The following is a 27,107-nucleotide window of genomic DNA, read 5'->3' as shown; positions in this document are numbered from 1 at the left end:
TTACGCGAGCCCTCACCCTTGGACAACTTGTAAAAGTGACGAATGACTCTTTTCACACATGACTGCCGCAAGGCAATTTGCTCTTCACCTCTGGCATTTACAGAAAGGAGACAAAGTATCTTTTTGCCATCAACCGGTGAGTACATTCTACGTAAGGACAAATTTCGTCTTTGAAGATTGTTGTACACGATTTTGTCTCTGTTATAAGTAGGAGACGAGCGAGACAGAACCGGCCTTTTCTTGTGGGAAAGGCAGTGGACAAGCTGGTCGTATATATCGTTTTCAAATATTCCGACACCTCTTCTGCCGGCATGGCGCTTTTGACTGCTCGCGGGTATGGACTCACTACTACTACTACTAGAGACAGGCGAAATCGGTTTTCTAATCTTTCTATGCGAATCGGTGTCGGTCGTGATCTTGACGCGACGTTGGGGCCGACCTGACAACACGGACGAGGAATTGCTTTCGGACGAATTAGACGTTGTCAGTATTGGCCTTCTAACGCGGCATTTCCTTGTACGCAGGTCGCGGCCTGTTCCCACACTCAACCCAACACTGGAGAAAGCCAGAAAAACGAAGACGGCAGCACTGTATGCACGCATGGCGACAGTTTGCTAGCGCTAAGGAGAGAAACAGGACGTGCGGAGTCAGAACGCGTGAGGACAGGCGTGTCGTGCGCATGCGCGTGCGCGAAACACATCGGAGGCACGATCGGCTGCGTCCACGTATGGTTGGATCAATCGACCGAGCGATACGACAAAAAAGATAGGCTAATCTTCCTTACAACTACTTATTATAGGAACTTACAACATTCTTCTTTGTGATGTCACTGTGACGAATCACTACGTCATCATGACGTAGTGATCTCATTTGTGGTTGATCTCATTTGTAGGCCCTACACAGTGCACTTTTGACACGAAACAAGCCAAGCCAAAGACGCAGGTAAGACTTCATCGCTGTACACTTTCCGTTCACGCGAGCTTTCGATACATATAGATAGTAAAAGCCGTCGACGCACGGACACACGGACACGGAGTAAAGGTTGCAGACGCAAATGAGCATGTGACTCACTTCCGTGTGCACGCGTGTATAATAAATACCTGGTTCACGGAGAGGCAGAAATTAATTAAGAGTCATGATGGCACCGTCGACCGCCTGCTCTATGCAGAACACGAGTCAATTGGCACTGTCTTGCTTTGAGTATTCACAAACGACACTGCCCTGGAAAGAGTACTCGATCGGCGCAATGTCCGTGTTGGGGATCATTCTCAACGTTGCGGTTATTGCTTGGAGGCTAAAGAGGGGTAGTAGCCAAGGTGGTGTCGCTCACTGGTCTCTTCTCATCATCAATCTGGCGACAGCAGACGGACTCTTTGCTCTATCGAGAATAACTAGCATTGCGGCTATGAAAGTAGCGGGCACTTGGTTTCAAGATGCAACCGCTCTCACCAAAGGTCTGTGCGTCACGTCGTTCATTATCAATCATTTCAGCGTCGTTCAGAGCGTTCTAATTATGGCAGGCGTCGCTCTGCTGGCTGTAAGAGAAAGCATTGGACTCTGTGGAACGCGTAAGCGGAATCCAATGTCTGGTGTCAAAGGTCTTCTCATCTCTTTTTGGATTATGAACGTTGCTTATGCCGTTACGTTCTCGTTCTTTGTTGACTACACTATCGGCGGAAAAAACGGCAGCAGAGTTATTAGTTGGTCAACGTGCTGGGACTTTTTCATTCCGAACAGAGATTACCAACCCACAAATTTGACTACAGCCGTAATATTGACGGTTCTTATCGCCGGAGTTCTGATGTCGTATACCGTCATTTTCTTTGCCATCAAAAAATATGAAGCCTCGTCGATGATATCTCTGGTGGGAATTAAATTGCTGACTATCGTCTTTGTTGATGGTATTCTGAATCTTTTCGTTGTGGTCTGGTCACTGTTTTGTTTGCTCCAGTATGAGAACAAAACGTCTCTGATGAGCCCAGGTGAAGTTGCCACAAACGTAGCATCTGCCTATGCTGTCTCTATGGCTGCTCTGCTCAATCCTATCCTGTACACACTGTTAGATAAAAGTGTCTGGAATAGGTGCAGAAGAAGAAGACGCAGACCTAATTTGACGACTAACACTGATGATGTTGCTTCTATTCCATGTGAAAACACCCGTCTCTTTTCAGACACTTAACAAACAGGCTTCTACTATAGCTATAGCTCATTTGATGGAGAAAAACCGAATCACGTCAAAGGAACAAGACCTAAATCCACACTTTTTTATTAGGAACATATGTCCGTTCATTCGCATCCGGGGTTGGTTAGACCTTCGATCCTCCCCTTGGCAATTTCGGTTTCTGATGACATGCTGGATTATCTATAGACGTTATAGTTAATTAATATGCGTTGCAGGTAAAGACATTCTAAGGTCTCTTCTGGGGTATAAAAATGTGTAGTTGTGAATTAATGCAAAACATTGTTTATTGCTCCTACGTGTAGAACGCTTGAGAAGGGAAAGGAAGTATGATGTGATATGAACTCAAAGGGCATTTCAATTTCAATAAAAACGCCTGGTGGTAAGTAACTTTTCACCTACAGTTCTCCTACGCATATTGGTTGTCAGCCCGTTCATTAATTTAGTCATCCTCCTCCTCTAGTATAGCTTGTCGCATCGTTGAGGCAATGATAGCCTGGCAGTCGTCCAGATAGGGGCCCACGTGCAATGAAGACATAAAGAATCCCCAAATGTTAAAATAAGCTGAAGAAAGAGTTTCAGATTTTCTCATAGTCGCTGCAAGTGAGACCCAGTGAACGTTTGAATTAAAGTAGCAGGAAATCATTCTTACCCGCGGACAGGCTCGTAACGTTTGTAGTGCTGGATCTGACCGGATAACCCAGAGGTTCATACGATGGAATCCAGTTCAAGGAATGCTAAAATAGCATTTAATCAAATAGCAATACTAGTTGTACAGTTTTCAACTTTGATTATCCATTCGTTAAATTCTTTTGCCCCGTTTTCGTTTTGTTGAATTTGCACTGGCTCGGTTACGTTGATAAAGACAATTTTCCGCACTCTTTTGCGAGCTGACTGAAACTCGGCCAGCTAAAAATAAAATCAGTTAATAAAGCGAGCAGCCTTATAATTAGGCTACCCAACCCAATGGGCCGTTGGTTCCCAGCCGCTCGAATGAACGATAATGTCGATTTGCTTTGCTTTGCAATTGGCCAAGAAATTCTGATAGACGTATCGTAAGTGCTGCAAAGGATTTTCGCTACCCTAAGACTCATTTCAGTTGTTTTCAGAAGTGACGCTCAGGAAAGAGATACTCTGATTGGTATTGGCTTCTTCTTTTTCTCTCTGTTTACGTTGAAATGCGTATTCATAACGATGACCCCGTAGTCGTTCTAGAAGCAACAAAGGTTTTTTTTTTCAATTTCTAATCGTCTATTCAATGCACCTTATGAGCTCTATAGATGAAAGGAAGCTGAGAGCCATAGGCAAGTCCTTTGCACAGAATTAATCTAAATTTAGTAATTCTAAACTGCACTTTATCCTGAAGGATATTGCTATTACTGCTGATCCCATTGGCCAGCTAAATTGGGATCCATCGATTGTATAAGAACCATAATTTTGTCTGCTTTCTTATAGTCAGGAGTGGCAAAGAAACACGCCACAGGCTCATCCTCACTTGCATCAATCTAAGATAGTCCAATTGACCACGTAAAAATGAGCCCACCAGTGAGTCAAACCGGAATAGATACTCTGCTCAAGCATGCGTCATTTTCGAGTAGATCAAAGATGTCGTCAGAAAGAACCTCAATAGCAAAATTGTTTGCGAATCGTGTGACTCGATCGTCTTGTACCTCGAGGAACTGCATATAACGATATTCAACGCAGTAGAGCATGTCGTCAGTTAGCCGGAAATTGAACGGATTTCCTCTCAAGTCAACAATTTCACCGTCTGTTAGTGTAGAAAGGAAGAAAATATCAGTGGCATTCACTATCTGATTTAGGAAATACCTTGAGCAAATCGATAGCCAAAATTGATCAAATGCTCACGTGGCTTCAAAACTTTTGCCTTCTTAAATAAATTTCCTACAGCGTTTCCCATATAATCCTTTTAGCGGTGAGACGTAGATTCTTTTGTTATTCTTTTTCTCCCTCCCTAGAGATCGGTTGATATTAACGTCCGAAGAAGCACATGCAATTCGTCACTCTCTTGCTCGTTGCTTGGGCGTCTATCGCGTCGATCGACGCGGTAGACATTCCCGAGGAGCTTCAACAGCTGCTCAAGATTGCAAAACCGAAGGACGGATCCGCGTACGAGCTCCCGCCGCTCGATTTCGCCTACGACTCGCTCGAGCCGTTTATCGACGAGAAAACGATGCGAGCACATTATCTAGGACATCACGCCGGCTACAAAAACAAAATGAATGCTGTTCTGAAGCAATGGAGCGAAACGGTACGAAAGATAAGAGAAAATTCGATATTTTTTTTATAAAGGACTTTTGACGATTTAGAACGAAGGCAATGATCTTGCGTCTCAGCCAATTATTGATATTATTAAAAACATAAATGACATACCGATGGATTTTAGAGAAAATCTTCAAAATCAGGGAGGCGGGTAGGTAATATTCTATTGATAAACGTTTGTCGTTGCACTGAATTATTTGCTTATAGATTTGTTAATCATGCTTGGTACTGGGCTACCTTGTCGCCTTCCGGTGATCCTAAAGCAAAGCGCACGCCCATCGAAGTCGTATCGGAAGCAGTCAATCGTCGCTATGGAAACTTTCAGTTGCTCCAGAAGGAATTCAACGAGACGGCACTCAACTTCTTTGGCTCAGGTGAAAGGGGGGAAAAAGAGCTCTCTTCTTTATGCGTTTCTGAATTGTGAAATTTCTAAGGTTACGTGTGGCTGTGCGAAGTTCCTCCTTCAAACGTTCTCCAGATAATCACGTTTCCCAATCAGATGAGTCCTCTCGCGTTCGACTTGAAACCGATTCTCGTTCTCGACGTTTGGGAGCACGCCTACTACCTCAAACACCAAAACAAGCGAGCCAAATACATCGACGATTGGTGGCACGTGACCGACTGGGCAAAGGTGGAGCGAATCTCCAAAGCTTGGAAAGGAGAACTCAATGACGCAAAAGATGAGCTCTAGTGATTCATTGTATTATTATACATACATACACTAATTAGCATTTGTAAGTCGGACGTGAGTCAAAATCGCTTCTAATGGATTTTTCTTGTATGCCTCATGTTCTAGAACTCTCTTGAATTTGTCCTTTTCCGTTTCTCTGCAAGTGTTAAATGGTACCGTAGTATTTTCTATAATTATTATTTTTTCTTACAAAATTCGGTGTCTTGCTTTTCTTGTTTTTGTCTTTGCAGGTTCTTCTTTCGTGGGCTTGCTGTGTTTTGTCATTTCTTCTTCTACTTCCATTATCGCTGACTTGATTGTTTCTAGATCGCTGACTATTGACTTTTTTGGTTTCTTCTTCGTCTTCGTTGACGCTAGATGGGACGTGTCGAATTCTACAAATGGGTAATTTATGAAATCCTGCGATTATGCGTCAAAATGTTTATAACGCGCGTTACTTTCTAGCCACTTCTTTCTCCTCTGCTTTCGCTTTGCTTTCTTGCTGACCGATCCTTCTTTTGGGGCTTCTGGAAATGCCACAAACGATTTCTTACTAAGAATCTCTTCAGGAATCGGAGGAACGTCCTGCACCGACGCGAAGAGGTAAAACACCGACGAAATTTGCAGAATTTCGTACATCTTTGCTGTCTTCCTCCATGGGTTTAACCCCAGGCAGATGCCTCTTGCGTCGTAGTCGTCTCTCTTTCGGCATATCGTGGATCGTTCGAACAAGTAAACGCGCATGCTCAAGCACTCAGAAATCACCGACTTCTTTTTTCAGAGAGATACAAGGTGTTTGAATTATTGTTTGAATTATTTAAACAGTGGCTTTGGCTAGATTTTTTATTCCTGGTTTTTATTCCTCACGTAGGTACATCAGGTGCAGATAGCGCGCGCGCACATCTTACGGAAGCAATGCGGAGTTGCACGACGTTCGCTCTCCTTCTCCTCGTCCGCCTGGGCAGCGCTCTCGATTTCAGCCGCGAAACCGTCGAAAACGGCGAGAACTGCCTAACGAAAGTCGAGCGCGGCAACGACGTATCGATTCTCTACAAGGCATTCGACGACAAGGGAACTCTCATCGAATCTCGGTGAGGGAAAAAAACCCAGAGCAAAAACGTTTTTTGATGATCGACCTTTCGTTTAGATTCGTCGTGACAGAAGCGTTGAAGTTTCGCGTCGGTTTCGCCACCGGAAAGATGGCCCAGCTGTGGAATGAAGCTCTCCTTGGCATGTGTCAAGGCGAAGTCGCCGACATCGACGTGACAACGGAAGAAATTGACAGCGAGCATTTTCCCGTCGGAACGGAGATGAAATACACGGTCGAAGTCGATGAAGTGATTGTGAGAGGAAAAGAACGAAAACCGCCTCTTACTATTGAAAACTTCAAGCTCATGGATTTGGATCACGACGGAATTTTATTGAAATCGGAGGTAGGAATCGCAGTTTTAGTTTTTACCTATTCATCGCGTGAGGATGTTTAGCTTCGGGAATATACAGTGAATCTAAAGGCGATGCCCACTACTAAGAACAACAAGATGGTCGATCAGGTCGTAGAGACGTTTTTCAATCTGTACGACAAGAACAAAAACGGCGAAATTACGCGAAATGAATTCACGACGGTTCACTCGGAACTCTAGAATTCATGTGCGATTCCGTTCATATTTATCGTTGTGCGCTTGCGTTTGTAATGTGATGTTATCCGGGAGCCCTCTCGAATTACTGTCCCGTGTGCACGTTTTCTATGGCGTCGCAGTTGCTTCCCCTAGGCGAGTCCCTGTCGTCGTTTTCCTATACACTGACGGCGTTCTGTGTTTAGAGCTTGTTGACAAGTGCATTGGATCGCGCATTCACGTGATCATGAAGTCGGAGAGGGAGTTATACGGCACGCTTCTCGGCTTCGACGATTTCGTCAGTATCCTTTCCTTCTTTCACATTTTTTTCTGTCAACGGTGCTATAAAAGCCTTAACAAATTGCTTAGACATGGTACTCGAAGACGTCGTCGAATAGTATGGTGTCGTATTTTCTAAGAAATATTTTTTTTGATAAACCTGTATGCTTTAGTGAAACGACTTCTGAGGGTAGAAGAGTCACGAAATTAGAACAGATTCTCCTCAACGGAAATAACGTGGCGATGGTAAGGAATATATATCTCAATCAGAAATTTGAGTACACGCGTGAATTTGTTCTATGTGTGTAGCTTGTTCCAGGCGGAGAGTATCCTTGAATAATTGAATTTTGAATAATGGCGTTTTGCGTATTTTTCTTAATTCATTCCATTCTAGGCCTCCTGAAGCTTGAAATCATTTGAAACGTAGACTATGCAGAAATGTGGACTGGATTGTGCAATAGCACTTCTGTATTGGTACCGGTGAATGTGAATAATTAATTAATATCAGAGTGATGGTCTCAATAGAAAAGCAGGCAGATTTGCATGGGTCTTCTCTTCAGACATGGCTTTCGTTCACGGTGCGCAGTAAGCACTAGAATCAGTTTAATTAATTAGGGACGGTGAACATTTCAGATTTGCGCGTGCTTTGTCCGACGACTAGTGGCACGTGGCGTAGGCACGTGGTCAACCTCTGTCCTCCACCAGCAGTCCCCGGCAGCGTAGATGTATGAGAGGCGTGTCTCGTATACAGATAATACCATATCATAAGTTTCCTGTGCGATTCTTTTGATAAAGGTAAGAAACGGCTGCAGGCTGACTGAGATCAACGCTCTTTCTGCCTAAACACTCGGAGCGAATCGTGAGGGACAAGTGCCGCAAAAATGCTGTTTTTTTTGTTTTGTAGGTACATTCACCTCCGAGCCCCGAGGTGACTAAATAAAACCGGCCCAACTCTTGAGCCAGAGAGGTTAAAGTGGCTTGAACGCAGGGGAGCCCAACCCCTACTCCTGTGGCATGAGTGATAAACTGCCACCCCACTTGGGCAAGACGCGGTGGGTTACAATAGCGGTCCCCCTGGAATCAGGCCGGTAGCACTCACATCCGAGCGCTGCCGGTCCCAGGCGTCCGAGCCGGGAGACTAAACAGGCTCTAACTCCGACGGGGGAGTAGTGAGGTTGACCCCCACCCAACCGAAGCCTGTACGGACCCTCACGGTCTGTGCAGGTGGACAGCAAAAGAAGGGAGACCCATTTGCAATTTTTATTAAAGTTTCCGGTTTACTTCCGGGTTTTATTCAATAAAATTATAAAGTGCCTATGTCTACGCTATTGTCTGCTTGCGACGCGCCTATTTCTCGTGCACACACACGACCTTTTACAGAAGGTCCCCGGAGCAGTTTCAAATCTAATGAAGGGTCATATGCTCAGGACCCTGTCCGTGTCGCCACTACTACCGTATTCGTAGTAAAAAAACTGTCATCTCAAAAGAACTACAATTAAGGCCGCCGCTTTTCTGTCCTTCCACGTCGTCCTGACGGGCCCCCTCAAACCGGCGCGCCGCGGTACTCTCGGACGCGCCTCTCCGTACATTGCAACCTTCTGAGTCACCTGCGAGTAGGTTAGCGTTATCGCAATTTACCGGTTAGATTGGATGAAATTACCTGTGACGCTTCCATTCAAACACGTCTGCTCAGAAAAGAAGGCTCCCGTCGAAGGCAGCGAACGATAGCTTCGCTGATCTGCTCTGCTCTGCATCGAAACGCGCGCTAGGTAGGCTAGACTTTACGTTTCCCTGCTTACGTTTCGTGTCTCCTGCTGCGTCTGAGCGCGATAGGAGAACACTAGAGCCTAATAACAGCGCGATCTCGCTCATGGAACGCGTCAGCGGCCAATTGAGCTCTCAAACGTTCTTCGCCTCGTTTCTCCTTCCTAACAAACCGTGTCTCATCGGATCGGAGATCACGGCTGGCTGGAAGGCGAGAAGAGAATGGGTCAAATATGGAAAACCGAATTTAGAGTTCCTGCTGCAAAACTTCGGTAATATCTCATTAATGATATGCGATGCCAAAACGGGAACGATTCGTGCAGGAGATTGCATCGTTCCCGTAGCGGACTGCAGCAAGGAAAAATTCGGGTCCCACCCCAAAGTGGAGATTTCCCTAAGAGAATACTTATCTCAGTGGAAAGATAAGCCTCTCTATCTCAAAGACTGGCACTTTTCTCGGTAAAAAACCACAGCTACTGTAAGTTAGCACACGCTAAGCGATCAAGGGTTTAGAAATTATCCGGATTACGGCGCCTATGAAACCCCGCCCCACTTTATTGATGATTGGATGAACGAATTTTGGGAAAAGTACGAAAAGGATGACTTTAGATTTGTTTACATGGGACCAAAGGGCACATGGTAATCCTCAACCAGCTTATATAAAAAACCAGATTTAATTAATTTGAAATTTTATAGGACCCCATTCCACGCTGACGTTTATAGGTTCTTGTACATATCACTAAACTAATTCATTATTATAACGTCCCCTGTTCTAAGATCTTATAGTTGGTCTGCTAATGTGTGCGGGGCAAAACGTTGGATTATTTATCCTCCAGGAGAGGAAGACTATCTTAGAGATACTTTTGGAAATTTGCCGTTTGACGTCACTAGCGACGCCGTTAGTGACTCTACAAGATATCCGAACGCTCACAAAGCGAGCAAGCCAATTGACATAATTCAAAATAGCGGAGAAATAATATTTATCCCAAGGTAATTCAAATAAAGTTTAAACGTGGATAAACGTGACATAGGGAGTCTTATTAGCGGATGGCATCATCAAGTTGAGAACGTGGTAAACCCATAAAAGTATTTATTAGAGTTCTCGTGCAGGAACTTCTCTTACATTAGGAGGACACTATGTCTATTAATCACAATTGGGGAAATGCATGCAATTTAGACATCATGTTGGAAAAACTTAGATCAGATTTGAAACAGGTAATGCTTGCTTCTTCTCAGTCACGTGTTGCTTTACGTGTTTTTAAAAGGTAAAGCGAGCAATAGCGGATTGCGAGGATATGGAGGGCTGGGACAATCATTGCCAGGTCCTACCTACCTCCCATTCCCCCTTGGTGATAAAAACCGTTTTTGCGGCAGAAAATCCTACTATCCGATAGCGGGATCGACTACCATCTATTTCTACGATACCTTTTATCGGTTTCTGAGCGAATTCTTCAAGAAATAAGCGAGGAAACGCAGTTGTTCGGCCGATTCGTTCCTCGTGTGGAAGACGCGGAGTGCGCGCTAAGAATGACCAAATTTGGTCCTACGCGCGATTGCATCCAACCAGGCGGCGCTCTCTCAGTTGCGTCGAATCCGTTGTCTCTATTCAAGCAATTTGAATGCACACGCATCCAAACTGCTCTACGACAACTCTTGAGTGATGATTCTACAAAAGTGATTTTTACTCAAAAAGAATTAGAAAAATTTATAGAAATTGACAGTAAGCTTTCTACACATCTTTCACGTAATATTAAAAACAAAACTTGACTTACCTACGCACTCGTCATTCTCTAAATAAGCGTTAGAAATTTGCCTGACATTCGGTGGGGGATCTCTGTCTGACTAAGCGGTTTCACCACTAACTAAAGGTTCATAATCAGAGCTGTCTAGCTAAAAACTACATTTGGTTCAGTGCATGCAAAAAATACTGAAACAGCGGGACTCTTTAGTCTTACTTGAATTGGTGGTATCCCCACAATGCCACCTCAGCACAATCCAAGAGTGATAGTGCAGATCACAATCTTGTTTGAAGGTATGTACTGTGTAACTAACTGCCTTGATTCTCCTATTTCAAAACGAAGATGAGAGGTAAAATACATAAAATGCACAATTGTTTGTTCGCAAAGGTCCCGCGGTCGGTCTACCCATGATACCCGTACAATGCTAAGGGCTGCGTAACAAGAAAACCGTTATGTAACTGTAAATTACGGAATGGCTACACCGTCAACTACAGACAAACCCCCACACTACTCCCACTCTTTCTACTCCCTCTTTCAACTGAGTAATTGGATTACATAAGAAGCGGCGACGCGACAATCCGTTTCTTGCTACAGACTCCGGCTTTAACGTCTCCCACTTACTCCGCGAGTTATGAATCATAGTCGCTCTATATAAGAGACAACTCAAGCGCTCCAAATCAGACTTTTCCTCCACTTGTCCAAGGCACTTTAAGCAAGATGAAGACTGGCGCTTCTCGTGTGTTCCTCATAAGCTGCTTCTGCTTGGGTGCAGCGTTAGTATCTGCTGCAACTATCAATGACAACACAACGTCTCTTCGAGATGCCGTCACAGATCTCAAAGCCAAAGTATGGGCCCAGAAGATTAGTCCTAACGTTAACTAACTTGACTTTAATTAACTTACCCAGGTAGACATTCTAACTACTAATGGATTTAAAAATCAACCTGGTCGCGATGGAAGAGATGGAATTGAAGGTAAAATAACACATAAAGAAACGTCGCTAGTTCTACCAATAGTACTATGTCACAGGACCACCCGGGAAAGACGGACGCGATGGATTTAAAGGAGAAAAGGGTTCCCAGGGTGTTCCCGGTCCTCAAGGAGCACCTGGAACTAAAGGATTACAAGGAATAAAGGGTGAAAAAGGAGACACTAGGAGAGCAGGTTCGGTCCCTAATTTAAACTTGGCTGACGGCACATAACAATGTGATATATAGATTCTTCTCTTTTGGATGCCCTCTCAGTGACCTATACACGGTGGGGCAGAACGTCATGCAGCCATGGAGCTGAGCTCGTCTATCGTGGAAGGGCTGGTGGAGAGCACTATTCTCATTCAGGAGGTGGAACAAGCATGCAGTGTTTGCCTGACGACCCTATCTATAACAAATATTTCACTGGAAGTCAAAATGTTGCTTACATGTACAATGCAGAATATGAGACGCGGCAATGGAATCCCTTTAGCCCAAGAGCTTTCCCAGAGGACGACGTACCGTGCGCAGTTTGCCGCGTCAAACGAAAGAGTTCCCTACTTCATATACCGGCTAGAAATGTTTGCCCATCTGGTTGGAGAAAAGAATATGATGGATATCTGATGACAGAACATTATGCCCATAAACACTCGCGTGATTTCCTCTGCGTCGATAAAGACGCTGAATCTGTGCCAGGAACACGGGGCGATAACGACGGCGCTCTACTCTATTTTGTGGATGGACGGTGTGGTGGTCACCTAAAGTGCGGTCCTTACGTCCACAATGCAGAACTTACTTGTGCCGTGTGCACAATATAAGAACAGGAAGCTTATACAGCTCTCTATGCGTACTTTTGTTCAGTTCATCATTTAACTACATTCTAATGCATCTATATGTACGAATTTTAAGAGATCAAACTGTCATCTACATGGGGGGAGGAACGCGCGTGACGTTTGCTGATTTCGGTAGGTCTAAGGAAATCGCTGCAGACCTTACTTGGCCACATTCCTGACAGACGTTGACTTGTATAAAACGCCGGGACGGTGCACTTCGGTTAGAAGCGGTTAGAAGCACGATTAGAAGAAACGAAAAATGTCTTGCATAGCCCGGATAATCACAAGCCCGGAACTTCCCTTGGCAGTAGATCTGAAGCCCTATGATTTAATTGATTCCTCTTGCATCATTTCTAGACTTACGTTCAGACTTCTAGTGCATGATACAAAATTTCTGACTGAGGAGAGGCGCAAACAACCATCTTTTAGGACGCAAAAGAGATTTATCCCAATCTCAATAGGATGTATTCATACTCTCGTGCAACGACAAATCAACGAGCTATCAACTCACGGTAAACGGCTCTCGTTATTTATTTATCTATCTATTTATCTATTTATTTATTTACTCTATTTCAACTGTAATCAATCCTAAGACGCACGTCCGTCTTCTCTCTGGCTCTTCAACTAACAAAAGATCCCGCAACGAAAACACGTTTGCTACCATAAATCACGGAACTTCCTCGTTCCGTACTTACAGTTGCCTATATAAGAGAAGACTCGATCAATCAAAGTTCAGTACATTCGTTCCAGATACCATAGTCACAACTCAGAATGGAGATCGGAGTTTCTATCACAACGAGCTGCCTTTGTTTGTGTGCAGTTTTAGTGTCGGCCGAAACGACCAACGATGACAACGTGCAGTCTCTTAGAGATACCGTTACAGCCCTTAACGCAAAAGTAACCTCTGTTACTGCTGATTTTATTTCCACGTTCAAATTCTCTATACGCAGGTTGAAATTTTGTCCAGTGACGGATATACTGGTCGTGATGGAAGAGACGGAGTTGAAGGTAGCGTATCATATAATAAGACTACTAGGGTACCAGACATGCCACCAGACATATGTATAAGTACTATCATACAGGACCACCCGGGAAAGACGGACGCGATGGATTTAAAGGCGCAAAGGGTTCCCAGGGTATTCCTGGATCTCAAGGACCGCCTGGAACTAAGGGACATTTGGGATTACAAGGAATAAAGGGTGAAAAGGGAGACAATGGGAGAGCAGGTTTGGTCCTTGAAAAACACAGAGCACAAATCAATGTGATATATAGATTCTTCTCTTTTGGACGCTCTCTCTGTGAGCTATACGCGATGGGGTAGAACGTCGTGCCGCGATGGAGCTGAGCTTGTTTATAATGGAAGAGCTGGTGGAGAGTACTTTAGTCATCCAGGAGGCGGAGCAAATATGCTATGCTTGCCTGAGGAGCCTGTCTACAACAAATATTACACTGGAAGTCAAAGCGTTGCTTACATGTACAATGCAGAATATCAGACGCATGAATGGAATCCCTTTTTTCCAAGAGCGTACCCAGACGACGACGTGCCGTGCGCGGTTTGCCGCGTGAAACGAAAGAGCACAATACTTCACATTCCTGCTAGAAATGTTTGTCCGTCTGGTTGGAGAAAAGAATACGACGGATATCTGATGACCGAAAGACATAACCATGCACATACACGTGATTTCCTTTGCGTGGATAAAGATGCTGAATCCGTGCCAGGAACACGGGCCAATATCAACGGTGCTCTACTCTATTTTGTAGATGGACGGTGTGGCGGTTACCTAAAGTGCGGTCCTTACATCCACAATGCAGACCTTAGTTGTGCCGTGTGCACGATATAACAAAAAGGGAGCGTGAACTGTGGTGACCATAGATATACTAGTATGCGCATATATATATGGTGTGACGTAGTATTTTTTGTGCGGAACCGGGTGTCATGACTAAGTGTTTGTGTAATGCTAACATGTATATGTCATTGCTCTTTGTTTTTCATGTGAGTTGTTCGCAAAGATTTGAATGTGATGGGTAAAAAAGAGCTTTCAAGAGCGCGTCACACTCCATCCAAGGAACCCTTGGTTAACGGCACCAGATGGCGTTAGGCCGGCTATCTTATAGGGCTCGGATACCCATGCTAGGGTCATTATTGCTTGTGAAACGAATTTTATTCCCCGAACACCAGGGCGTGCGCGGGCGAAGCCCGCGCGCGCCCTCGTGGGAGGGGCTCTCAAACGTGATCGGGCAAAATCTCAAAGTGTGTGTCTGTCTGTGTCTGTCTGTCTGTCTGTCTGTCTGTCTGTCGGTAACGCTCACGTCACAATCGCTCTTAAACCAATCACACACACAGGTCCCTTTATGACATCACATTCATTGTGATGTCATACTCTCCCGTATAATGAACATAATGCTACCGAAAAAGGTGACGTCACAGTAGATAGTAACCCCGGATTGTGTTCAATAGTTTGCAGCATAGATATAACAATATGCTGATATATCTATGCTTGCCGCCAAGAATAAATACTATTGAACATAACGGGCACATAACAATGAGCTTACTTAGTAGCGTTTATCAAGGGAACGCAGTAAAGGAGCACGTTGGGTTTGTCGTGCTGCGAGCTTCGCTCGCAGCACGCAAACCCAACTGCGAGCTGATAATGGGCCTCGTGACACGAACACCCGAAGGGGCAGAAGTTAGGGCTAGGAAGGGGTAGCTCTGTGTCGCATGAGAGGTCAAATTGGCTAATTGTAGGGTTTTGCGGAAAATAATGCATGCCATGGTTAGGCAGTGTGATGCACATTATGCACATCAGCTTTTCCTATAAAATTAGAGTAATAAGAAATAGATACCGTGCTGAGGGTGTTCGGGGATCACATGATGGCTCACAAAAGGCCATCATTATCTAGTTAGTGTACCAAGGTCGTTAGGGCAGGACCCTAAGGTTTAAGGTTTCCCGGGTACACGGCCCAGTGCTGAATCTTACCTTTGATAACGACATCGTCGTGCGAGCGATTTCGACACGCTTACGCCGCGATTGGAGAGGCAGTTGAGTGAACGATAACCCGGATAAAGACAAAAACTCTCTTTACGAGAAAAAACTGTAGTGTACAGCTGGCCGCCTTTTAGACACTTTGCTTTCAACTGCATATGCAACGTGAAAAAGCAGCCTTTCTTCCCACCATTTACCTATGCTTTGCAATGATCCAATAGGAAGCCCATAAGGTCGTACCCTATGCACGGGAACAGAACGCCAGCATAATTTCCCAAAGCAGCAAACCTAGACAGCAAAAATCGCATCGGACGAGCCAACCTCAAATTCTTGCCTGCAAAGACGTCCTAGCTGTCAACGTTGCATCGCTTTCACCATGCGATTCTGTTTCAGTCATAATTTCAGGTGCAGTAATCCCGTTCGCTAGAGAAGAGAAGTTTTGGAAATAAAGTTTAATTAGCCATCCATAGACGCATTTGATTTGCTTAGTTACTAGGAGTGATAATGCAATCGCGACATCACGGAATATGTCGTAAAGAAATCTAATGGTGCGCGTTCTCTGCTGCTGAGCCTTGAAATACTCTTCAGCGGTAAAGCCACCAACCATTGTCATGGTTAGTCTCGTTTCGGGATTCTTCAATAAAAAAGCCGAGAACAAGAGATTAAATCAAGAACTGAAACGAGACAAACTAATAGATGTCCTTTCTCTTTTTTGTCCTTGGAAAAGAGTAAAGCCATCTCGGAGAGAATTGAAGCAAAATGGCCCAGTCTCGTCGCCTTCACAAAACACTGGATTATTATAGACTTTCTTGTCTCTAATTAAACCAGGGCAACCTCAATTTCAGGAATTTCAATTGAGACAATCACTGCTCCCATTCGTGATAGCTGCTCCACCGCTACACAGCCAATATTAATTAAACTATTCACTCAATCCCCTGTAAATTGTATTTCACCCTTATTGCAGCAATCAACAACATCCACGTAAGCGTCCTACAACATTCGCGCGCATTCGCGCGCATCAGACCTACGTGGTGTTGCCGATTTCGGTAGGGAATCACTGCTTGGCCACATTCCTGACAGGGGCTGGCCGGCTTAGACGCCTGGACGGAGCACTTCGGCTAGAAGCAATGAAGCTGCCAGTCAGCCCGAATAGCAACTTTCAGGTAGATCTGCACAACAATGGGCCACAACAATGAAGCCTTTTGATTTAATTTTCTTTCTCTTGCGTAAGTTCTCGGCTTACTTTCAGACTTCAATTAGATATCCCCGAACACCCTCAGCACGGCTCGTCAGCTCGCGTTCGTACTTCTCCTGCGTCTGTTTCCGAAGCAGCTGGACAAATATTATTCGATTAGTCTCGTCAAGGTGAGGTCCCCGCCCACCCCTTCCCGTTTTGCATTCTTGAAAGAGAGCGTCGTCGTCGAGAGGACCGTTCCTGCGTGACGACGATCTGCTCGGCGGTCAATTTCGCGTGGACGGCCACGTCCGGCGTGCCCGATTGCTGGGGCGAATTGGAGAGCTCCGAGCTCGCGACAGCGTGCATGCGCTAGCTCCTTCGAACAGGGCGGGTACTGGGGGGAAACGCGGGAGGGGGACGGAACAGGTAGAATTTTTTCCCCGTGTTCCGTACCATGCAGTTGAAGAATTTTAATAAAGTTGGCGATACTTCTCTTGGTCGCGACCGCCGCCGAATAGGGACAGGGACATGGGAGATAACGCGTCGCCGGGATCTGGAAGATGGGAGAGAAGGAAAAAAAACGTTAGCGCCCCCCACGAAAACAAACTCTCTGCATCCTAATAAGTTCCAAAGGCGGAGTCGCGCGGCCGCGGGTTCAAAGTTCTTTCTCTTATCGGCACAGACAGAGAACGTAAAGAGATGCGCAAAGCCCTAGCGAACTTCTGAATATTTATATCTCGGGAGACACTTCAACTACTTCGCGCTAGTCTCCCCCCTCAGCTAATACTAAATAGACCATAGACAATCGCTATCTATCCAATGGGCCTTGCACGAACCAATCATTAATATTATTAACGAGACTTGTAATAAATCGCGCACCCCAGCGTGCATGCCATGCGTCCACGCCCCGTCCTATTTTCTCACCTCTGGAACCGCGTCCCATCGACTGTACAAATTCAACGTCAACACGAGCACGGTATTTAATTGCCTTGTACTGTATCGTGAACCGTGTTCCGTTCATGCCGTAAATTCCGGATCCTCGTCATTCCGTTACTTACCTACATCTGTACGTCTTCTCTCTTGAATAGTTATGAGAAGATGTGTCTGGCGAGAGCACGCAACGACAATCCGTTTCTTGCCATAAATTACGGGTTTTCGTCATTCCGGTACTTACAGTTGCCTATATATTAGAGGACTCGATAACAGTTTCAGTGCATTGGTTCACAGAATGAAGATCACAGCGAGCTGCCTTTGTTTGTGTGCAGCGTTAGTATCCGCCGCCACGATCAACGACGACAACGCGCAGTCTCTTAGAGACACCGTCACAGCCCTCATCGCAAAAGTAACCTCTGTTACTGCTGATATATTTCCATGCTTAGATTCTGAATTTCTCTATACGCAGGTTGACATTTTGTCCAGTGACGGATATATTGGACGTGATGGAAGAGATGGAGTTGAAGGTATAGCATATCATGTACAGTGTAATAAGAGTACTTAGTACTAACCAGGCATACTATTATAAAAGGACCACCCGGAAAAGACGGGCGCGATGGATTTAAAGGAGCAAAGGGTTCCCAGGGTATTCCTGGTTCTCAAGGACTGCAAGGAACTAAAGGAGATTTGGGATTACAAGGAATAAAGGGTGAAAAGGGAGACACTGGGAAAGCAGGTTTGGTCCTTGACCTCGGCTGAAACGCACAGCAATAGCAATGTGATATATAGATTCTTCTCTTTTGGATGCTCTCTCTGTGACCTATACGCGCTGGGGTAGAACGTCGTGCAGCGATGGAGCTGATCTTGTGTATAATGGAAGAGCTGGTGGAGAGCTTTGGAATCATCCAGGAGGTGGAACAAATATGCTATGCTTGCCTGACCAGCCTATATACAACAAATTCTACACCGGAAGTCAGGACGTTGCTTACATGTACAATGCAGAGTATGAGCTGCATCAATGGAATCCCTTTAGCCCAAGAGCGCATCTAGACGACGACGTGCCGTGCGCGGTTTGTCGCGTGAAACGAAAGAGCACAATACTTCGCATTCCAGCCAGAAACGTCTGTCCGTCTGGTTGGAGAAAAGAATACGACGGATATCTGATGACCGAAAGACATAGTCATAAACACTCGCTTGATTTCCTTTGCGTGGACAAAGACGCTGAGTCCGTACCAGGAACACGGAGCAATAACAACGGCGCTTCACTCTACTTCGTCGATGGACAGTGTCACGGTCACCTAAAGTGCGGTCCTTACATCCACAATGCAGAACTTACTTGTGCCGTGTGCACAATATAAGAACAGGGAGCTTAGACCGCTCTCTATGCGTACTTTTGTTCAGTTCATCATTTAACTACATTCTAATTCATCTATGTACGAATTTTAAGGGATCAAACTGTCATCTACATGCGCGCTTGATTTCGGTAGGTCTAAGGAAATCGCTGCAGACCTTACTTGGCCACATTACTGACTTGTGTAAGACGCCTGGACGGTGCACTTCGGTTAGAAGCGGTTAGAAGCAGGGTTAGAAGCAGTACAGAAACGAAAGAATGTGCATATAGCCCGGATAATCACAAGCCCTTCCCTTCAAGGGGTAGTGTAGATCTGTGTAGATCTCACAATCATAAGCCCTTTGATTTAATTTCATCTCTTGCATAATTTCTAAGCTTACTTTCAGTCTTGCAGTGCATGATACAAAATTTCCGACTGAGGGCAAGCAACCGTATTTTAGGACGCAGAGAAATATATAGATTCATCCCAGTCCAATCTCAATAGGATGTAGTCATACTTGCGTACGGACGAGGAAACGACAAATCGACGAGCTATCAACTCACGGTAAACGGCCCACGTTTACTTATTTATTAACTCTATTTCAACTGTAATCAATCCTAAGACGTACATCCGTGTTCTCTCTGGCTCTTCAACTAACAAAAGACCGCGCAACGAAAACACCCTTGCTACCATAAATCACGGAAATTCCTCGTTCCGTACTTACAGTTGCCTATATAAGAGAAGACTCGATCGCAGTTCAGTACATTCGTTCAAGATACTACTAGTATATAGTCACAACGCAGAATGAAGATTGACGCTTCTATCACAGCGATCTGCCTTTGTTTGTGTGCAGCTATAGTGTCCGCCGAAAGGCCCGAAACGACTACCGACGACAACGTGCAGTCTCTTAGAGATACCGTCACAGCCCTTAACGCAAAAGTAACCTCCGTTACTGCTGATTTTATTTCCATGTTTAGATTCTCTATACGCAGGTTGAAATTTTGTCCAGTGACGGATATATTGGGCGTGATGGAAGAGATGGAGTTGAAGGTAGCATATCATGTAATAAGAGTACTTAGTACTAACCAGGAATACTATTATAACAGGACCACCCGGAAAAGACGGGCGCGATGGATTTAAAGGAGCAAAGGGATCCCAGGGTATTTCTGGCCCTCAAGGACCGCCAGGAACTAAAGGAGATTTGGGATTACAAGGAATAAAGGGTGAAAAAGGAGACACTGGAAAAGCAGGTTTGGTCCCTGACCTCGGCTGAAACGCACAACATATAGCAATGTTATATGTAGATTCTTCTCTTTTGGATGCTCTCTCTGTGACCTATACGCGTTGGGGTAGAACGTCGTGCAGCGATGGAGCTGAGTTTGTGTATAGCGGAAGAGCTGGTGGAGAGCGCTATGATCACCCAGGAGGCGGAACGAATATGCAGTGTTTGCCTGACGAGCCTATATACAACAAGTATTTCACTGGAACACAAAGCGTTGCTTACATGTACAATGCAGAGTATGAGACGCAGAAATGGAATCCCTTTTCTCCAAGAGCGTACCCAGAGGACGACGTGCCGTGCGTGGTTTGCCGCGTGAAACGAAAGAACACAATACTTCACATTCCTGCTAGAAATGTCTGTCCATCTGGCTGGAGAAAAGAATATGACGGATATCTGATGACAGGATATTATAACCATCCACACTCGCGTGATTTCCTTTGCGTGGATAAAGATGCTGAGTCTGTGCCAGGAACACGGGAAAATAAAAACGGCGCTCTACTCTATTTTGTAGATGGACGGTGTGGCGGTCACCTCAAGTGCGGTCCTTACATCAACAATGCAGATCTTAGTTGTGCCGTCTGCACAATATAGCAAAAAAGGGAGCGTAGCTAAACTGTGACTGTGTGTGCATGGCGTAGTCTTTTTTTGTGCGGAACCGAATTTCACGACTAATAGTAGGTGTGTTGCTTTGCAATGTTTGTTCCGTGATCTGTCATTGGACCCTCTTTGTCCTAAGTGTGCGTTTTCGGATTAGTTGAATGTGATGGGTGCAACCTTCGGCATTATGTCGATCGAGTGGCCTTGGTAACTAGCTGCATTTTCATTCCTACCTTCGCCGTACGAGCGATTTCGACGCGTTGCAATCTGACGAGACGACGCTGGATCGTCACGTCAAGTGTTTGCTCTGTGCTCCTCGATCCAAGGCCGATTAGGTTTCCTGGGTGCACCACTCGGTGCTGAATAGACTATTACCGTCGATAACGACATCGTCGTGCGATTGGAGACAGCAGCGACAGTTCAGTGAACGATAACCCGGATAAAGACAATAGAGTACAACACGTGCACATGACAAAAGAAGATCTCTTTACGAGAGAAAACTGTAGTGTACAGCAGGCTGCCTCTTAGACACTTTGCTTTCAACCGCATATGCGACGTAAAAAAGCAGCCTTTCTTCCCACCATTTACCCATGATTTGCAATCCAATAGGAAGCCCACGGGAGTCGTACCCCACGGGAACAGAAATAGCAGGAACGCCAGCATAATTTCCCAACGCAGCAAACCTAGACAGTAAAAATGGCATCAGACGAGCCAACCTCAAATTCTTGCCTGCAAAGACGTCCTGTCAACGTTGCATCGCTTTCACCATGCGATTCTGCATCGGTCATAATTTCAGGTGCAGTAATCCCGTTCGCTACAAAAGAGAAATCTTGGAATTAGAGTTTAATTAACTAGCCATAGACGTATTTGGTTACTAGGAGTGATAATGCAATCGACATCACGGAATATGTCTTTTAGGAATCCAATAGTGCGCGTTCTCTGCTGCTGAGCCTTGAAATACTCTTCAGCGGTAAAGCCACCAGCCATTGTCATGGATAGTCTCGTTTCGGGATTCTTCAATAAAAAAAGCCGAGAATAAGTGGATTAAATCAAGAACTGAACGAGACAAACCAATAGATGTCCTTTCTCTTTTTTGTCCTTGGAAAAGAATGAAGCCATCTCGGAGAGAATTGAAGCAAAATGACCCAGTCTCGTCTCCTTCACAAAACATCGGATTATCATAGACTTTCTCGTCTCTAATTAAACCGTGGCAACCTCCATTTCAGGAATTTCAATTGAGACAATCACTGCTCCCATTCGTGACAACTGTTCCACCGCTACACAGCCAATATTAATTAGACTATTCACTCAATCCCCTGTAAATTGTAATGCACCGTTATTGCAGCAATCGACGACATCCACGTGAGCGTCCTACAACAGTCGCGCACATCAGAAAAACAGCAGAAAGCCAACACTTTTATCGCATTGATTTCACCTTGAAGTGTTGCCAATAGACTCCGATCCTCAATCCGCTCAAATCTTCAGATGGACCAATAGAACTGCAGAGCTCCACGGGCGGCTGCTGCAAACCTGGATTCAACCGAAAGAACAACGAGTCTTCTCAAAGCAGAGACGACTGCATAAAAAGCCTCACCAACAGGACATTCTGGATCCGGACCAGCAATGGCATCTCAAATTAAAACCAGTTAGGATTAATTAAATGAAAAAAATTGGAGACCGTCTATACCGTATATGATGGCTGCATCTCTGACGCAACTTGCAATAGGACCTTGCAAAAAAAGAACTTTTTCTTAACAGAAAATTCTTCAAATGCTGCAATACCTGCGTGGGCAACGGTACTACAAAGGTGAAAGCAACCGCTGTCACTGATGCGACCAAACGTGGCTGCCAACAAAAGACAAAGAAGCGTAGAGTAAAAACGTCAGAAAAAGCTCCATTATGACGCACCTTTAAGACCGACGACTCCGCATAAACTCGCCGGAGTGCGTATAGATCCGCCACCGTCGTTACCCATCGCCAGAGGAACCAAGCCTAGTGAAGACAAGTTTAACAGAAGAATCTGCTGTGCGTAAAGAATACGTACCGGACGCTACAGCCGCCGCAGAGCCACTTGAGCTGCCACCAGTGTAACATCCGAGGTTGTAAGGATTTCGTGGCGTACCGTGAAGCCTTCAGAGAAAAAAGGAGCACATAACATCATCTCAAAATATGTTTTTAGGTGCGTACTTGTTTGGGTTTGATCCCGTCGTGCCCATGCCCAATTCGTGCATATTCGTCATGCCGATGATCACTGCTCCCAGCTCCCGAATTTTCCTCACAATCGTCGCGTCGGAGGTGACCGGCGTTTCGCCAAGAAACGAAGTTCCCGCTCGGAAATGATACGGAATCTAGCCCACGCGACGAATCTTCGAAATACACACTGGGCAGCTTCGTGCTACTTACCACGCTGTACTCTTCCTTGAAGCCCACTGGAACACCGTCAAAAATGGAGAGCGGAACACCGTCGCGAAATCTTCTTGTAGAAGCCTCGGCCATCTTTGAGAAGAACTTGCTCGACTTTAATTTGTGAATCTAAGCTATTCACTCTTTTAATTTCATCTTCGTCGATTTGAACAAAGGCTCTCAAGGGTCTATCTGACGCGTTGTTGGTCTTAATAGTGCTAATGATTTTCTCAGCGACGGCAGACGGCGTCGTTTTTCCAGATCTTTGGTAGAACCGACAAAGAAGGATTCTTTGGTTTGTTCCAATGTTGCCATATCAACATACCTAAACGCTTTTGCAAAATCTTCAATCGAAGCAAAATTGAAGCCTTGGCCAGTTCTATAAAATTCTGTAATTATATGTACAAATGAAATTGCATTTCTCACCCTCCTTCCGGAATGGTTTCACTGTCTTTGACTCTATATGATGCTTCCTTTGACTGGTTTAGAACAATGGGATAGTAAGTCGGATGATCAACCAGTTTGTAGCGTGTCAACACAGCTGAATTCGACTGCCTACAAAGCATTAGAAAGGATGAAGACAAAGGCAAGCTTTGGTGGTATGTCAGCCCCTCCCGCTCTCAAAACTATCACATACCTCAGGGCTAGTGGTACCATAACAGCGCGACCAATAGCCTGATGACAACGAAAAGCATATAAGATTAAGTAGATCTGCACTCAGACGCTCACTGTGTCTACAAGACGAGAAGCCCAGAGAAGTTTTTGACCGGTCAACTTCGCAAGTACCTGTCGACAATACGACGTTAAAAAAGCTTAGTCTGCGCTGTAGGAACACACCAAGTCCTTCATGTCATACTTGACGGGTTGGAGAGCCTTTCCGACCGGTTTCTCTTCCATTTTCTCATTCGATCGACCTCGAACGTACCACAGAAGAGTTGAAAAAACCACTATGGCAAGAGGTAGCGGCCGAAGGAGCCAAACAAGTAGGAGAAAAGCGCAAACAAAAAAGATTCTTGACATTCTCGCCCTTAGCGCACTTGAAGCTAATCAAATCGAAATTTGGTAAAAAGAAGCGAACAGCTAATAACAAAGCAAAGTCAACCTCTGAAAAAAAGAAAATACTAACCAAGTCAACCTACCTTCTTGGTGAGCATTCCTCGCCAAAAGATCAGTGTAAAGATACACAAAAACCGGCCAAAGAACAAAGGCGATCTCGTACAAACTAATGACACTCGTGCATTAGCGCATATGGTGCATAGATGGCATGTCATTGTCGCATGTGAAACGAGTTTTATGACTAAGAGAGTATTATTAGTCCACACCGTCACGTCATGTGTTTGCTGTGTTTCCCGGGTGCACCGCTAGGTGCTGAATCGTATCTTTGCACCCAAATCGTCGTGCGACAGGCAGTTGATTGACGGATGACCATACAGCGCGTGATAGCACTAAGAACTCAACATGACGACAAAAAAATCTCTTTACGAGAGAAAACTGTAGTGTATAGCAGGCCGCGTTTTAGACACTTTGCTTTCAACCGCATATGCGACATGAAAAAGCAACTTTTCTTCCCACCACTTACCCATGATTTGCAATCCAATAGGAAGCCCCTGGGAGTCGTACCCCACGGGAACAGTTATGGCAGGAACGCCAGCATAATTTCCCAAAGCAGAAAATCTAGACAGTAAAATTGCATCGTATGAGCCAAACCTCAAATTCTTACCTGGAAAGACGTCCTGTCAATGTCGCATCGCTTTCACCATGTGATTCTGCATTGGTCGCAATCTCAGGTGCAGTAATTCCGGTCGCTAGAAAAAAAGAAATTTTGGAATTAGAGTTTAATTAACTATCCATAGTCATAGACGTATTTGGTTTGCTTAGTTACCGGGAGTGAAAATGCAATCGACATCACGGAATATGTCTTTTAGAAATCCAATGGTGCGCGTTCTCTGCTGCTGAGCCTTGAAATACTCTTCGGCGGTAAAGCAGCCAGCCAATGTCATACCCATTCTCGTATCGGGATTCTTCAATAAAAAGCCAAGAATTAGAGGACTAAATCAAGAACTGAACGAGACAAACTAATAGATGTCCTTTCTCTTTTTTCTCCTTGGAGAAGGACGAAGCCATCTCGGCGAAAAGTGTAGCAAAATGGCCCATTCTCGTCTCCTTCACAAAACACCAGATTATTATAGACTTTCCTGTCTCTAATTAATCCATGGCAACCTCCATTTCAGGAATTTCAATTGAGACGATTACTGCTCCCATCCGTGATAGCTGCTCCACCGCTACACAGCCAATATTAACTAAACTATTCATTCGATCGCCTGTAAATTTGTAACGCACCGTTATTGCAGCAATCAACAACATCCACGCGAGCGTCCTACAAACACACCAGTTTCAGGTCAGACATTTGTGCGCATCAGAAAAACACCAAAACCAATCAACACTTTAACGCATTGATTTTACCTTGAAGTGCTGCCAATAGACACCGATCTTCAATCCACTCAAATCTTCAGATGGACCAATAGAACTGCAGAGCTCCACGGGCGGCTGCCGCAAACCTGGATTACACCAAAAAGTCTTCTCAAAGCAGAGACAACTGTATAAAATGCCGTACCAACGGGACATTCCGGATCCGGACCAGCAATAGCATCTCAAATTAAAACCAGTTGGGATTAAATGAAAACATTGGAGACCGTCTATACCATATATGATGGCTGCATCTCTGACGCAACTTGCAATAGGACCTTGCAAAAAAAAGAACTTTTTCCTAACAGAAAATTCTTCTTGAAATGCTGCAATACCTGCGTGGCCAACGGTACTACAAAGGTGAAAACAACCGTTGTCACTGATGCGGCCAAAGGTGGCTGCCAACAAGAACACAACGAAGCTTAGAGTAAAAACGTCAGGAAAGCTCCATTACCGCACACCTTTAAGACCTACGACTCCGCACAAACTCGCCGGAACGCGTATAGATCCGCCCCCGTCATTACCCATCGCCAAAGGAACCAAGCCTAGTAGCGCAGATAATTTGCCAGAAGAATCCGCTATGCATAAAGAATACGTACCGGCCGCTACAGCCGCCGCAGAGCCGCTCGAACTCCCGCCTGTGTAACATCCGAGGTTGTAAGGATTTCGCGGCGTACCGTGAAGCCTTCAAAAAAAAAAAGGGGGAGAGCACATGACACCGTAACTGCAAATAAAACGCTGTTTATGACGGCTTTATGCTTAGGTACGAGAAAAAGTGGAGGCTAAGTGAAAATACGTTGGGTGCGTACTTGTTTGGGTTTGATCCCAACGTGCCCATGCCCAATTCGTGCATATTCGTCACGCCGATGATCACTGCTCCCAGCTCCCGAATTTTCTTCACAATCGTCGCGTCGCAGGCGACCGGCGTTTCGCCAAGAAACGAAGTTCCCGCTCGAAAACAATACGGAACCTAGCCCACGCGAATCCTTGAAATACGCTCGGCAGCTTTTCATCAACTTACTACGCTGTACTCTTCCTTGAAGGCCACTGGAACACCGTCAAAAATCGACAGAGGAACGCCGCCGCGAAATCTTTTTGTAGAAGCCTCGGCCATCTTTGAGAAGAACTCACTTGACTTTAATTCGTAAAGCTAAGTTATTCACCCTTTTAACTTCATCTTCGTCAATTTGGACAAAGGCTCTCAATGGTCTATCTGACGTGTTGTTGGTCTTAATAGTGCTAATGATTTTCTCAGCTATGGCAGATGGCGTCGTTTTTCCAGATCTTCGGTAGAAGGACAAAGGGACATTCTTGGTTTAGTCGTTGCTATGTTAGCTACATACCTGAACGCTTTTGCAAAATCTTCAATTGAAGAAAACTTGAAGCCTTGGCCAGTTCTATAGAAATTCTGCAATTATACATGTATGTACTAACGAAATATTGCATTTCTCACCCTCCTTCTGGGATGATTTCACTGTCTTTAACTCTATATGATCCTTCCTTTGACTGGTTTAAAACAATGGGATAGTAAGTCGGATGATCAACCAGTTTGTAGCGCGTCAACACAGCTGAATTTGACTGCCTAAAAAGCATTAGAAAGCATCAAGACC

General features: G+C 45.0%; 12 protein-coding genes and 2 long non-coding RNA genes across 26 annotated transcripts in view; 8 read left to right on the top strand and 6 right to left on the bottom strand.

Annotated features, from left to right (window-relative positions):
• The first annotated feature begins 718 nt into the window (after window positions 1–718).
• On the top strand, window positions 719–2,418 carry LOC136189899 (uncharacterized). The gene is made up of 2 exons (XM_065977942.1): window positions 719–942; window positions 997–2,418. Exon 2 carries the CDS (start codon window positions 1,136–1,138, stop codon window positions 2,177–2,179), a length of 1,044 nt encoding a protein of 347 aa, XP_065834014.1. The 5' UTR covers window positions 719–942; window positions 997–1,135; the 3' UTR covers window positions 2,180–2,418.
• Window positions 2,419–2,535: 117 nt separating this feature from the next.
• On the bottom strand, window positions 2,536–4,102 carry LOC136189898 (cotranscriptional regulator ARB2A homolog). Its single transcript, XM_065977941.1, has 10 exons — window positions 4,007–4,102; window positions 3,850–3,947; window positions 3,736–3,801; window positions 3,560–3,684; window positions 3,444–3,507; window positions 3,313–3,390; window positions 3,143–3,262; window positions 2,966–3,088; window positions 2,832–2,916; window positions 2,536–2,776 (listed from the first exon to the last, which is right to left on the bottom strand). Exons 1-10 carry the CDS (start codon window positions 4,095–4,097, stop codon window positions 2,622–2,624), a joined length of 1,005 nt encoding a protein of 334 aa, XP_065834013.1. The 5' UTR covers window positions 4,098–4,102; the 3' UTR covers window positions 2,536–2,621.
• Window positions 4,103–4,178: 76 nt separating this feature from the next.
• On the top strand, window positions 4,179–5,284 carry LOC136190709 (superoxide dismutase [Mn/Fe]-like). The gene is made up of 4 exons (XM_065978949.1): window positions 4,179–4,448; window positions 4,507–4,610; window positions 4,667–4,833; window positions 4,894–5,284. The coding sequence occupies exons 1-4, from the start codon at window positions 4,188–4,190 to the stop codon at window positions 5,148–5,150; spliced, it is 789 nt and encodes a 262-aa protein (XP_065835021.1). The 5' UTR covers window positions 4,179–4,187; the 3' UTR covers window positions 5,151–5,284.
• On the bottom strand, window positions 5,150–5,883 carry LOC136190711 (ribosome biogenesis protein SLX9 homolog). Its single transcript, XM_065978951.1, has 4 exons — window positions 5,767–5,883; window positions 5,588–5,714; window positions 5,341–5,524; window positions 5,150–5,286 (listed from the first exon to the last, which is right to left on the bottom strand). The coding sequence occupies exons 1-4, from the start codon at window positions 5,839–5,841 to the stop codon at window positions 5,181–5,183; spliced, it is 492 nt and encodes a 163-aa protein (XP_065835023.1). The 5' UTR covers window positions 5,842–5,883; the 3' UTR covers window positions 5,150–5,180.
• Window positions 5,213–6,853, top strand: LOC136190710 (peptidyl-prolyl cis-trans isomerase FKBP14-like). Its single transcript, XM_065978950.1, has 7 exons — window positions 5,213–5,302; window positions 5,381–5,534; window positions 5,595–5,732; window positions 5,806–5,921; window positions 6,001–6,220; window positions 6,277–6,562; window positions 6,614–6,853. Exons 5-7 carry the CDS (start codon window positions 6,045–6,047, stop codon window positions 6,767–6,769), a joined length of 618 nt encoding a protein of 205 aa, XP_065835022.1. The 5' UTR covers window positions 5,213–5,302; window positions 5,381–5,534; window positions 5,595–5,732; window positions 5,806–5,921; window positions 6,001–6,044; the 3' UTR covers window positions 6,770–6,853.
• LOC136190712 (U6 snRNA-associated Sm-like protein LSm5) lies at window positions 6,822–7,563 on the top strand. Its single transcript, XM_065978952.1, has 6 exons — window positions 6,822–6,898; window positions 6,949–7,044; window positions 7,112–7,139; window positions 7,195–7,267; window positions 7,331–7,347; window positions 7,416–7,563. Exons 1-6 carry the CDS (start codon window positions 6,874–6,876, stop codon window positions 7,429–7,431), a joined length of 255 nt encoding a protein of 84 aa, XP_065835024.1. The 5' UTR covers window positions 6,822–6,873; the 3' UTR covers window positions 7,432–7,563.
• Window positions 7,564–8,273: 710 nt separating this feature from the next.
• LOC136190715 (uncharacterized) lies at window positions 8,274–12,592 on the bottom strand. Of its 3 annotated transcripts, none has more exons than XR_010670609.1 (5): window positions 12,488–12,592; window positions 10,741–10,850; window positions 8,821–10,451; window positions 8,682–8,769; window positions 8,274–8,628 (listed from the first exon to the last, which is right to left on the bottom strand). It is a non-coding gene; the product is annotated as an uncharacterized lncRNA (long non-coding RNA). The 3 variants fall into 3 exon arrangements; XR_010670610.1 differs by having other exon boundaries at window positions 8,821–8,989; window positions 10,211–10,451; window positions 10,741–12,578; XR_010670608.1 differs by having other exon boundaries at window positions 10,741–12,578.
• Window positions 8,796–10,556, top strand: LOC136190705 (2-oxoglutarate and iron-dependent oxygenase JMJD4-like). Its single transcript, XM_065978944.1, has 9 exons — window positions 8,796–9,057; window positions 9,109–9,244; window positions 9,299–9,424; window positions 9,482–9,508; window positions 9,563–9,775; window positions 9,830–9,857; window positions 9,914–10,000; window positions 10,051–10,107; window positions 10,160–10,556. Exons 1-9 carry the CDS (start codon window positions 8,892–8,894, stop codon window positions 10,550–10,552), a joined length of 1,233 nt encoding a protein of 410 aa, XP_065835016.1. The 5' UTR covers window positions 8,796–8,891; the 3' UTR covers window positions 10,553–10,556.
• On the top strand, window positions 11,210–14,345 carry LOC136190708 (short-chain collagen C4-like). Of its 2 annotated transcripts, XM_065978948.1 has the most exons (7): window positions 11,210–11,370; window positions 11,431–11,497; window positions 11,553–11,687; window positions 11,741–13,221; window positions 13,275–13,332; window positions 13,407–13,550; window positions 13,597–14,345. In XM_065978948.1, exons 4-7 carry the CDS (start codon window positions 13,096–13,098, stop codon window positions 14,163–14,165), a joined length of 897 nt encoding a protein of 298 aa, XP_065835020.1. In that variant the 5' UTR covers window positions 11,210–11,370; window positions 11,431–11,497; window positions 11,553–11,687; window positions 11,741–13,095; the 3' UTR covers window positions 14,166–14,345. The 2 variants fall into 2 exon arrangements, with proteins under 2 accessions (XP_065835020.1, XP_065835019.1); XM_065978947.1 differs by lacking the exons at window positions 13,275–13,332; window positions 13,407–13,550; window positions 13,597–14,345 and having other exon boundaries at window positions 11,212–11,370; window positions 11,741–12,410.
• Window positions 12,797–19,033, bottom strand: LOC136190714 (uncharacterized). 10 transcript variants are annotated; one of them, XR_010670606.1, is made up of 13 exons: window positions 18,933–19,033; window positions 18,613–18,716; window positions 17,410–18,549; window positions 16,691–17,038; window positions 16,552–16,640; window positions 16,262–16,477; window positions 16,143–16,204; window positions 15,802–16,085; window positions 15,643–15,731; window positions 15,303–15,596; window positions 14,000–14,105; window positions 13,079–13,938; window positions 12,797–13,025 (listed from the first exon to the last, which is right to left on the bottom strand). It is a non-coding gene; the product is annotated as an uncharacterized lncRNA (long non-coding RNA). The 10 variants fall into 10 exon arrangements; XR_010670605.1 differs by having other exon boundaries at window positions 13,079–13,188; window positions 13,236–15,596; XR_010670600.1 differs by having other exon boundaries at window positions 13,079–13,743; window positions 13,797–15,596.
• Window positions 17,569–18,883, top strand: LOC136190706 (short-chain collagen C4-like). The gene is made up of 5 exons (XM_065978945.1): window positions 17,569–17,651; window positions 17,713–17,827; window positions 17,888–17,945; window positions 18,011–18,154; window positions 18,208–18,883. Exons 1-5 carry the CDS (start codon window positions 17,584–17,586, stop codon window positions 18,774–18,776), a joined length of 954 nt encoding a protein of 317 aa, XP_065835017.1. The 5' UTR covers window positions 17,569–17,583; the 3' UTR covers window positions 18,777–18,883.
• On the top strand, window positions 18,933–20,816 carry LOC136190707 (short-chain collagen C4-like). The gene is made up of 4 exons (XM_065978946.1): window positions 18,933–19,688; window positions 19,742–19,799; window positions 19,856–19,999; window positions 20,054–20,816. The coding sequence occupies exons 1-4, from the start codon at window positions 19,554–19,556 to the stop codon at window positions 20,620–20,622; spliced, it is 906 nt and encodes a 301-aa protein (XP_065835018.1). The 5' UTR covers window positions 18,933–19,553; the 3' UTR covers window positions 20,623–20,816.
• Window positions 20,817–21,047: 231 nt separating this feature from the next.
• LOC136190425 (uncharacterized) lies at window positions 21,048–24,078 on the bottom strand. Its single transcript, XM_065978573.1, has 20 exons — window positions 23,869–24,078; window positions 23,761–23,817; window positions 23,669–23,706; window positions 23,458–23,586; window positions 23,357–23,410; window positions 23,174–23,294; window positions 23,032–23,124; window positions 22,816–22,976; window positions 22,673–22,758; window positions 22,537–22,620; window positions 22,411–22,473; window positions 22,316–22,357; window positions 22,223–22,258; window positions 22,064–22,158; window positions 21,963–21,999; window positions 21,844–21,905; window positions 21,700–21,786; window positions 21,504–21,642; window positions 21,358–21,442; window positions 21,048–21,311 (listed from the first exon to the last, which is right to left on the bottom strand). Exons 1-20 carry the CDS (start codon window positions 24,049–24,051, stop codon window positions 21,116–21,118), a joined length of 1,848 nt encoding a protein of 615 aa, XP_065834645.1. The 5' UTR covers window positions 24,052–24,078; the 3' UTR covers window positions 21,048–21,115.
• A 148-nt stretch (window positions 24,079–24,226) lies between these two features.
• The window catches only part of LOC136190424 (uncharacterized), a 3,688-nt gene continuing 807 nt past the window's right edge, over window positions 24,227–27,107 (bottom strand). Inside the window, exons 4-21 of the mRNA XM_065978572.1 lie at window positions 26,951–27,079; window positions 26,841–26,894; window positions 26,661–26,781; window positions 26,519–26,611; window positions 26,307–26,467; window positions 26,097–26,182; window positions 25,959–26,042; window positions 25,833–25,895; window positions 25,734–25,775; window positions 25,646–25,681; window positions 25,495–25,589; window positions 25,372–25,408; window positions 25,252–25,313; window positions 25,108–25,194; window positions 24,914–25,052; window positions 24,752–24,836; window positions 24,611–24,705; window positions 24,227–24,476 (exon numbers count right to left, since the gene is read on the bottom strand). Coding sequence (XP_065834644.1) covers window positions 24,361–24,476; window positions 24,611–24,705; window positions 24,752–24,836; window positions 24,914–25,052; window positions 25,108–25,194; window positions 25,252–25,313; window positions 25,372–25,408; window positions 25,495–25,589; window positions 25,646–25,681; window positions 25,734–25,775; window positions 25,833–25,895; window positions 25,959–26,042; window positions 26,097–26,182; window positions 26,307–26,467; window positions 26,519–26,611; window positions 26,661–26,781; window positions 26,841–26,894; window positions 26,951–27,079 — 1,585 coding nt within the window. The 3' untranslated portion in view covers window positions 24,227–24,360. The remainder of the gene's footprint in view (window positions 24,477–24,610; window positions 24,706–24,751; window positions 24,837–24,913; window positions 25,053–25,107; window positions 25,195–25,251; window positions 25,314–25,371; window positions 25,409–25,494; window positions 25,590–25,645; window positions 25,682–25,733; window positions 25,776–25,832; window positions 25,896–25,958; window positions 26,043–26,096; window positions 26,183–26,306; window positions 26,468–26,518; window positions 26,612–26,660; window positions 26,782–26,840; window positions 26,895–26,950; window positions 27,080–27,107) is intronic.

The sequence above is a fragment of the Oscarella lobularis genome, chromosome 8 (assembly GCF_947507565.1).
Source record: "Oscarella lobularis chromosome 8, ooOscLobu1.1, whole genome shotgun sequence".
Lineage (NCBI taxonomy): Eukaryota > Metazoa > Porifera > Homoscleromorpha > Homosclerophorida > Oscarellidae > Oscarella > Oscarella lobularis.
The sequence above is the reverse complement of the archived record's forward strand: the minus strand, read 5'-3'. Positions and strand labels throughout refer to the sequence as shown.

Bases quoted from the DNA above. Each gene is read 5' to 3' on its own strand.
- LOC136189899 (XM_065977942.1), top strand. From the start codon at position 1,136: ATGATGGCACCGTCGACCGCCTGCTCTATGCAGAACACGAGTCAATTG.
- LOC136189898 (XM_065977941.1), bottom strand. From the start codon at position 4,097: ATGGGAAACGCTGTAGGAAATTTATTTAAGAAGGCAAAAGTTTTGAAG. The intron at 3,948-4,006 runs GTATTTCCTAAA...CTACACTAACAG, and splicing joins TGGCTATCGATTTGCTCAAG to ACGGTGAAATTGTTGACTTG. The intron at 3,802-3,849 runs GTACAAGACGAT...TTTGCTATTGAG, and splicing joins GTTATATGCAGTTCCTCGAG to GTTCTTTCTGACGACATCTT.
- LOC136190709 (XM_065978949.1), top strand. From the start codon at position 4,188: ATGCAATTCGTCACTCTCTTGCTCGTTGCTTGGGCGTCTATCGCGTCG. The intron at 4,449-4,506 runs GTACGAAAGATA...TTGACGATTTAG, and splicing joins TGAAGCAATGGAGCGAAACG to AACGAAGGCAATGATCTTGC. The intron at 4,611-4,666 runs GTAGGTAATATT...ATTTGCTTATAG, and splicing joins CTTCAAAATCAGGGAGGCGG to ATTTGTTAATCATGCTTGGT.
- LOC136190711 (XM_065978951.1), bottom strand. From the start codon at position 5,841: ATGCCGAAAGAGAGACGACTACGACGCAAGAGGCATCTGCCTGGGGTT. The intron at 5,525-5,587 runs GTAACGCGCGTT...ACCCATTTGTAG, and splicing joins GAGAAAGAAGTGGCTAGAAA to AATTCGACACGTCCCATCTA. The intron at 5,287-5,340 runs GTAAGAAAAAAT...TAACACTTGCAG, and splicing joins AAAGCAAGACACCGAATTTT to AGAAACGGAAAAGGACAAAT.
- LOC136190710 (XM_065978950.1), top strand. From the start codon at position 6,045: ATGCGGAGTTGCACGACGTTCGCTCTCCTTCTCCTCGTCCGCCTGGGC. The intron at 6,221-6,276 runs GTGAGGGAAAAA...CCTTTCGTTTAG, and splicing joins GGAACTCTCATCGAATCTCG to ATTCGTCGTGACAGAAGCGT. The intron at 6,563-6,613 runs GTAGGAATCGCA...GAGGATGTTTAG, and splicing joins GAATTTTATTGAAATCGGAG to CTTCGGGAATATACAGTGAA.
- LOC136190712 (XM_065978952.1), top strand. From the start codon at position 6,874: ATGGCGTCGCAGTTGCTTCCCCTAG. The intron at 7,045-7,111 runs GTATCCTTTCCT...CAAATTGCTTAG, and splicing joins CGGCTTCGACGATTTCGTCA to ACATGGTACTCGAAGACGTC. The intron at 7,140-7,194 runs GTATGGTGTCGT...TGTATGCTTTAG, and splicing joins CTCGAAGACGTCGTCGAATA to TGAAACGACTTCTGAGGGTA.
- LOC136190705 (XM_065978944.1), top strand. From the start codon at position 8,892: ATGGAACGCGTCAGCGGCCAATTGAGCTCTCAAACGTTCTTCGCCTCG. The intron at 9,425-9,481 runs GTAATCCTCAAC...GAAATTTTATAG, and splicing joins ATGGGACCAAAGGGCACATG to GACCCCATTCCACGCTGACG. The intron at 10,001-10,050 runs GTAATGCTTGCT...TGTTTTTAAAAG, and splicing joins TTAGATCAGATTTGAAACAG to GTAAAGCGAGCAATAGCGGA.
- LOC136190708 (XM_065978947.1), top strand. From the start codon at position 11,242: ATGAAGACTGGCGCTTCTCGTGTGTTCCTCATAAGCTGCTTCTGCTTG. The intron at 11,498-11,552 runs GTAAAATAACAC...ACTATGTCACAG, and splicing joins TGGAAGAGATGGAATTGAAG to GACCACCCGGGAAAGACGGA. The intron at 11,688-11,740 runs GTTCGGTCCCTA...TGTGATATATAG, and splicing joins AGGAGACACTAGGAGAGCAG to ATTCTTCTCTTTTGGATGCC.
- LOC136190706 (XM_065978945.1), top strand. From the start codon at position 17,584: ATGTGTCTGGCGAGAGCACGCAACGACAATCCGTTTCTTGCCATAAAT. The intron at 17,828-17,887 runs GTAACCTCTGTT...CTCTATACGCAG, and splicing joins TCACAGCCCTCATCGCAAAA to GTTGACATTTTGTCCAGTGA. The intron at 17,946-18,010 runs GTATAGCATATC...CTATTATAAAAG, and splicing joins TGGAAGAGATGGAGTTGAAG to GACCACCCGGAAAAGACGGG.
- LOC136190707 (XM_065978946.1), top strand. From the start codon at position 19,554: ATGAAGATTGACGCTTCTATCACAGCGATCTGCCTTTGTTTGTGTGCA. The intron at 19,689-19,741 runs GTAACCTCCGTT...CTCTATACGCAG, and splicing joins TCACAGCCCTTAACGCAAAA to GTTGAAATTTTGTCCAGTGA. The intron at 19,800-19,855 runs GTAGCATATCAT...CTATTATAACAG, and splicing joins TGGAAGAGATGGAGTTGAAG to GACCACCCGGAAAAGACGGG.
- LOC136190425 (XM_065978573.1), bottom strand. From the start codon at position 24,051: ATGTCAAGAATCTTTTTTGTTTGCGCTTTTCTCCTACTTGTTTGGCTC. The intron at 22,759-22,815 runs GTACGCACCTAA...TTTTCTCTGAAG, and splicing joins ACGGGATCAAACCCAAACAA to GCTTCACGGTACGCCACGAA. The intron at 21,906-21,962 runs GTGCATTACAAT...TTGGCTGTGTAG, and splicing joins CGTCGATTGCTGCAATAACG to CGGTGGAACAGTTGTCACGA.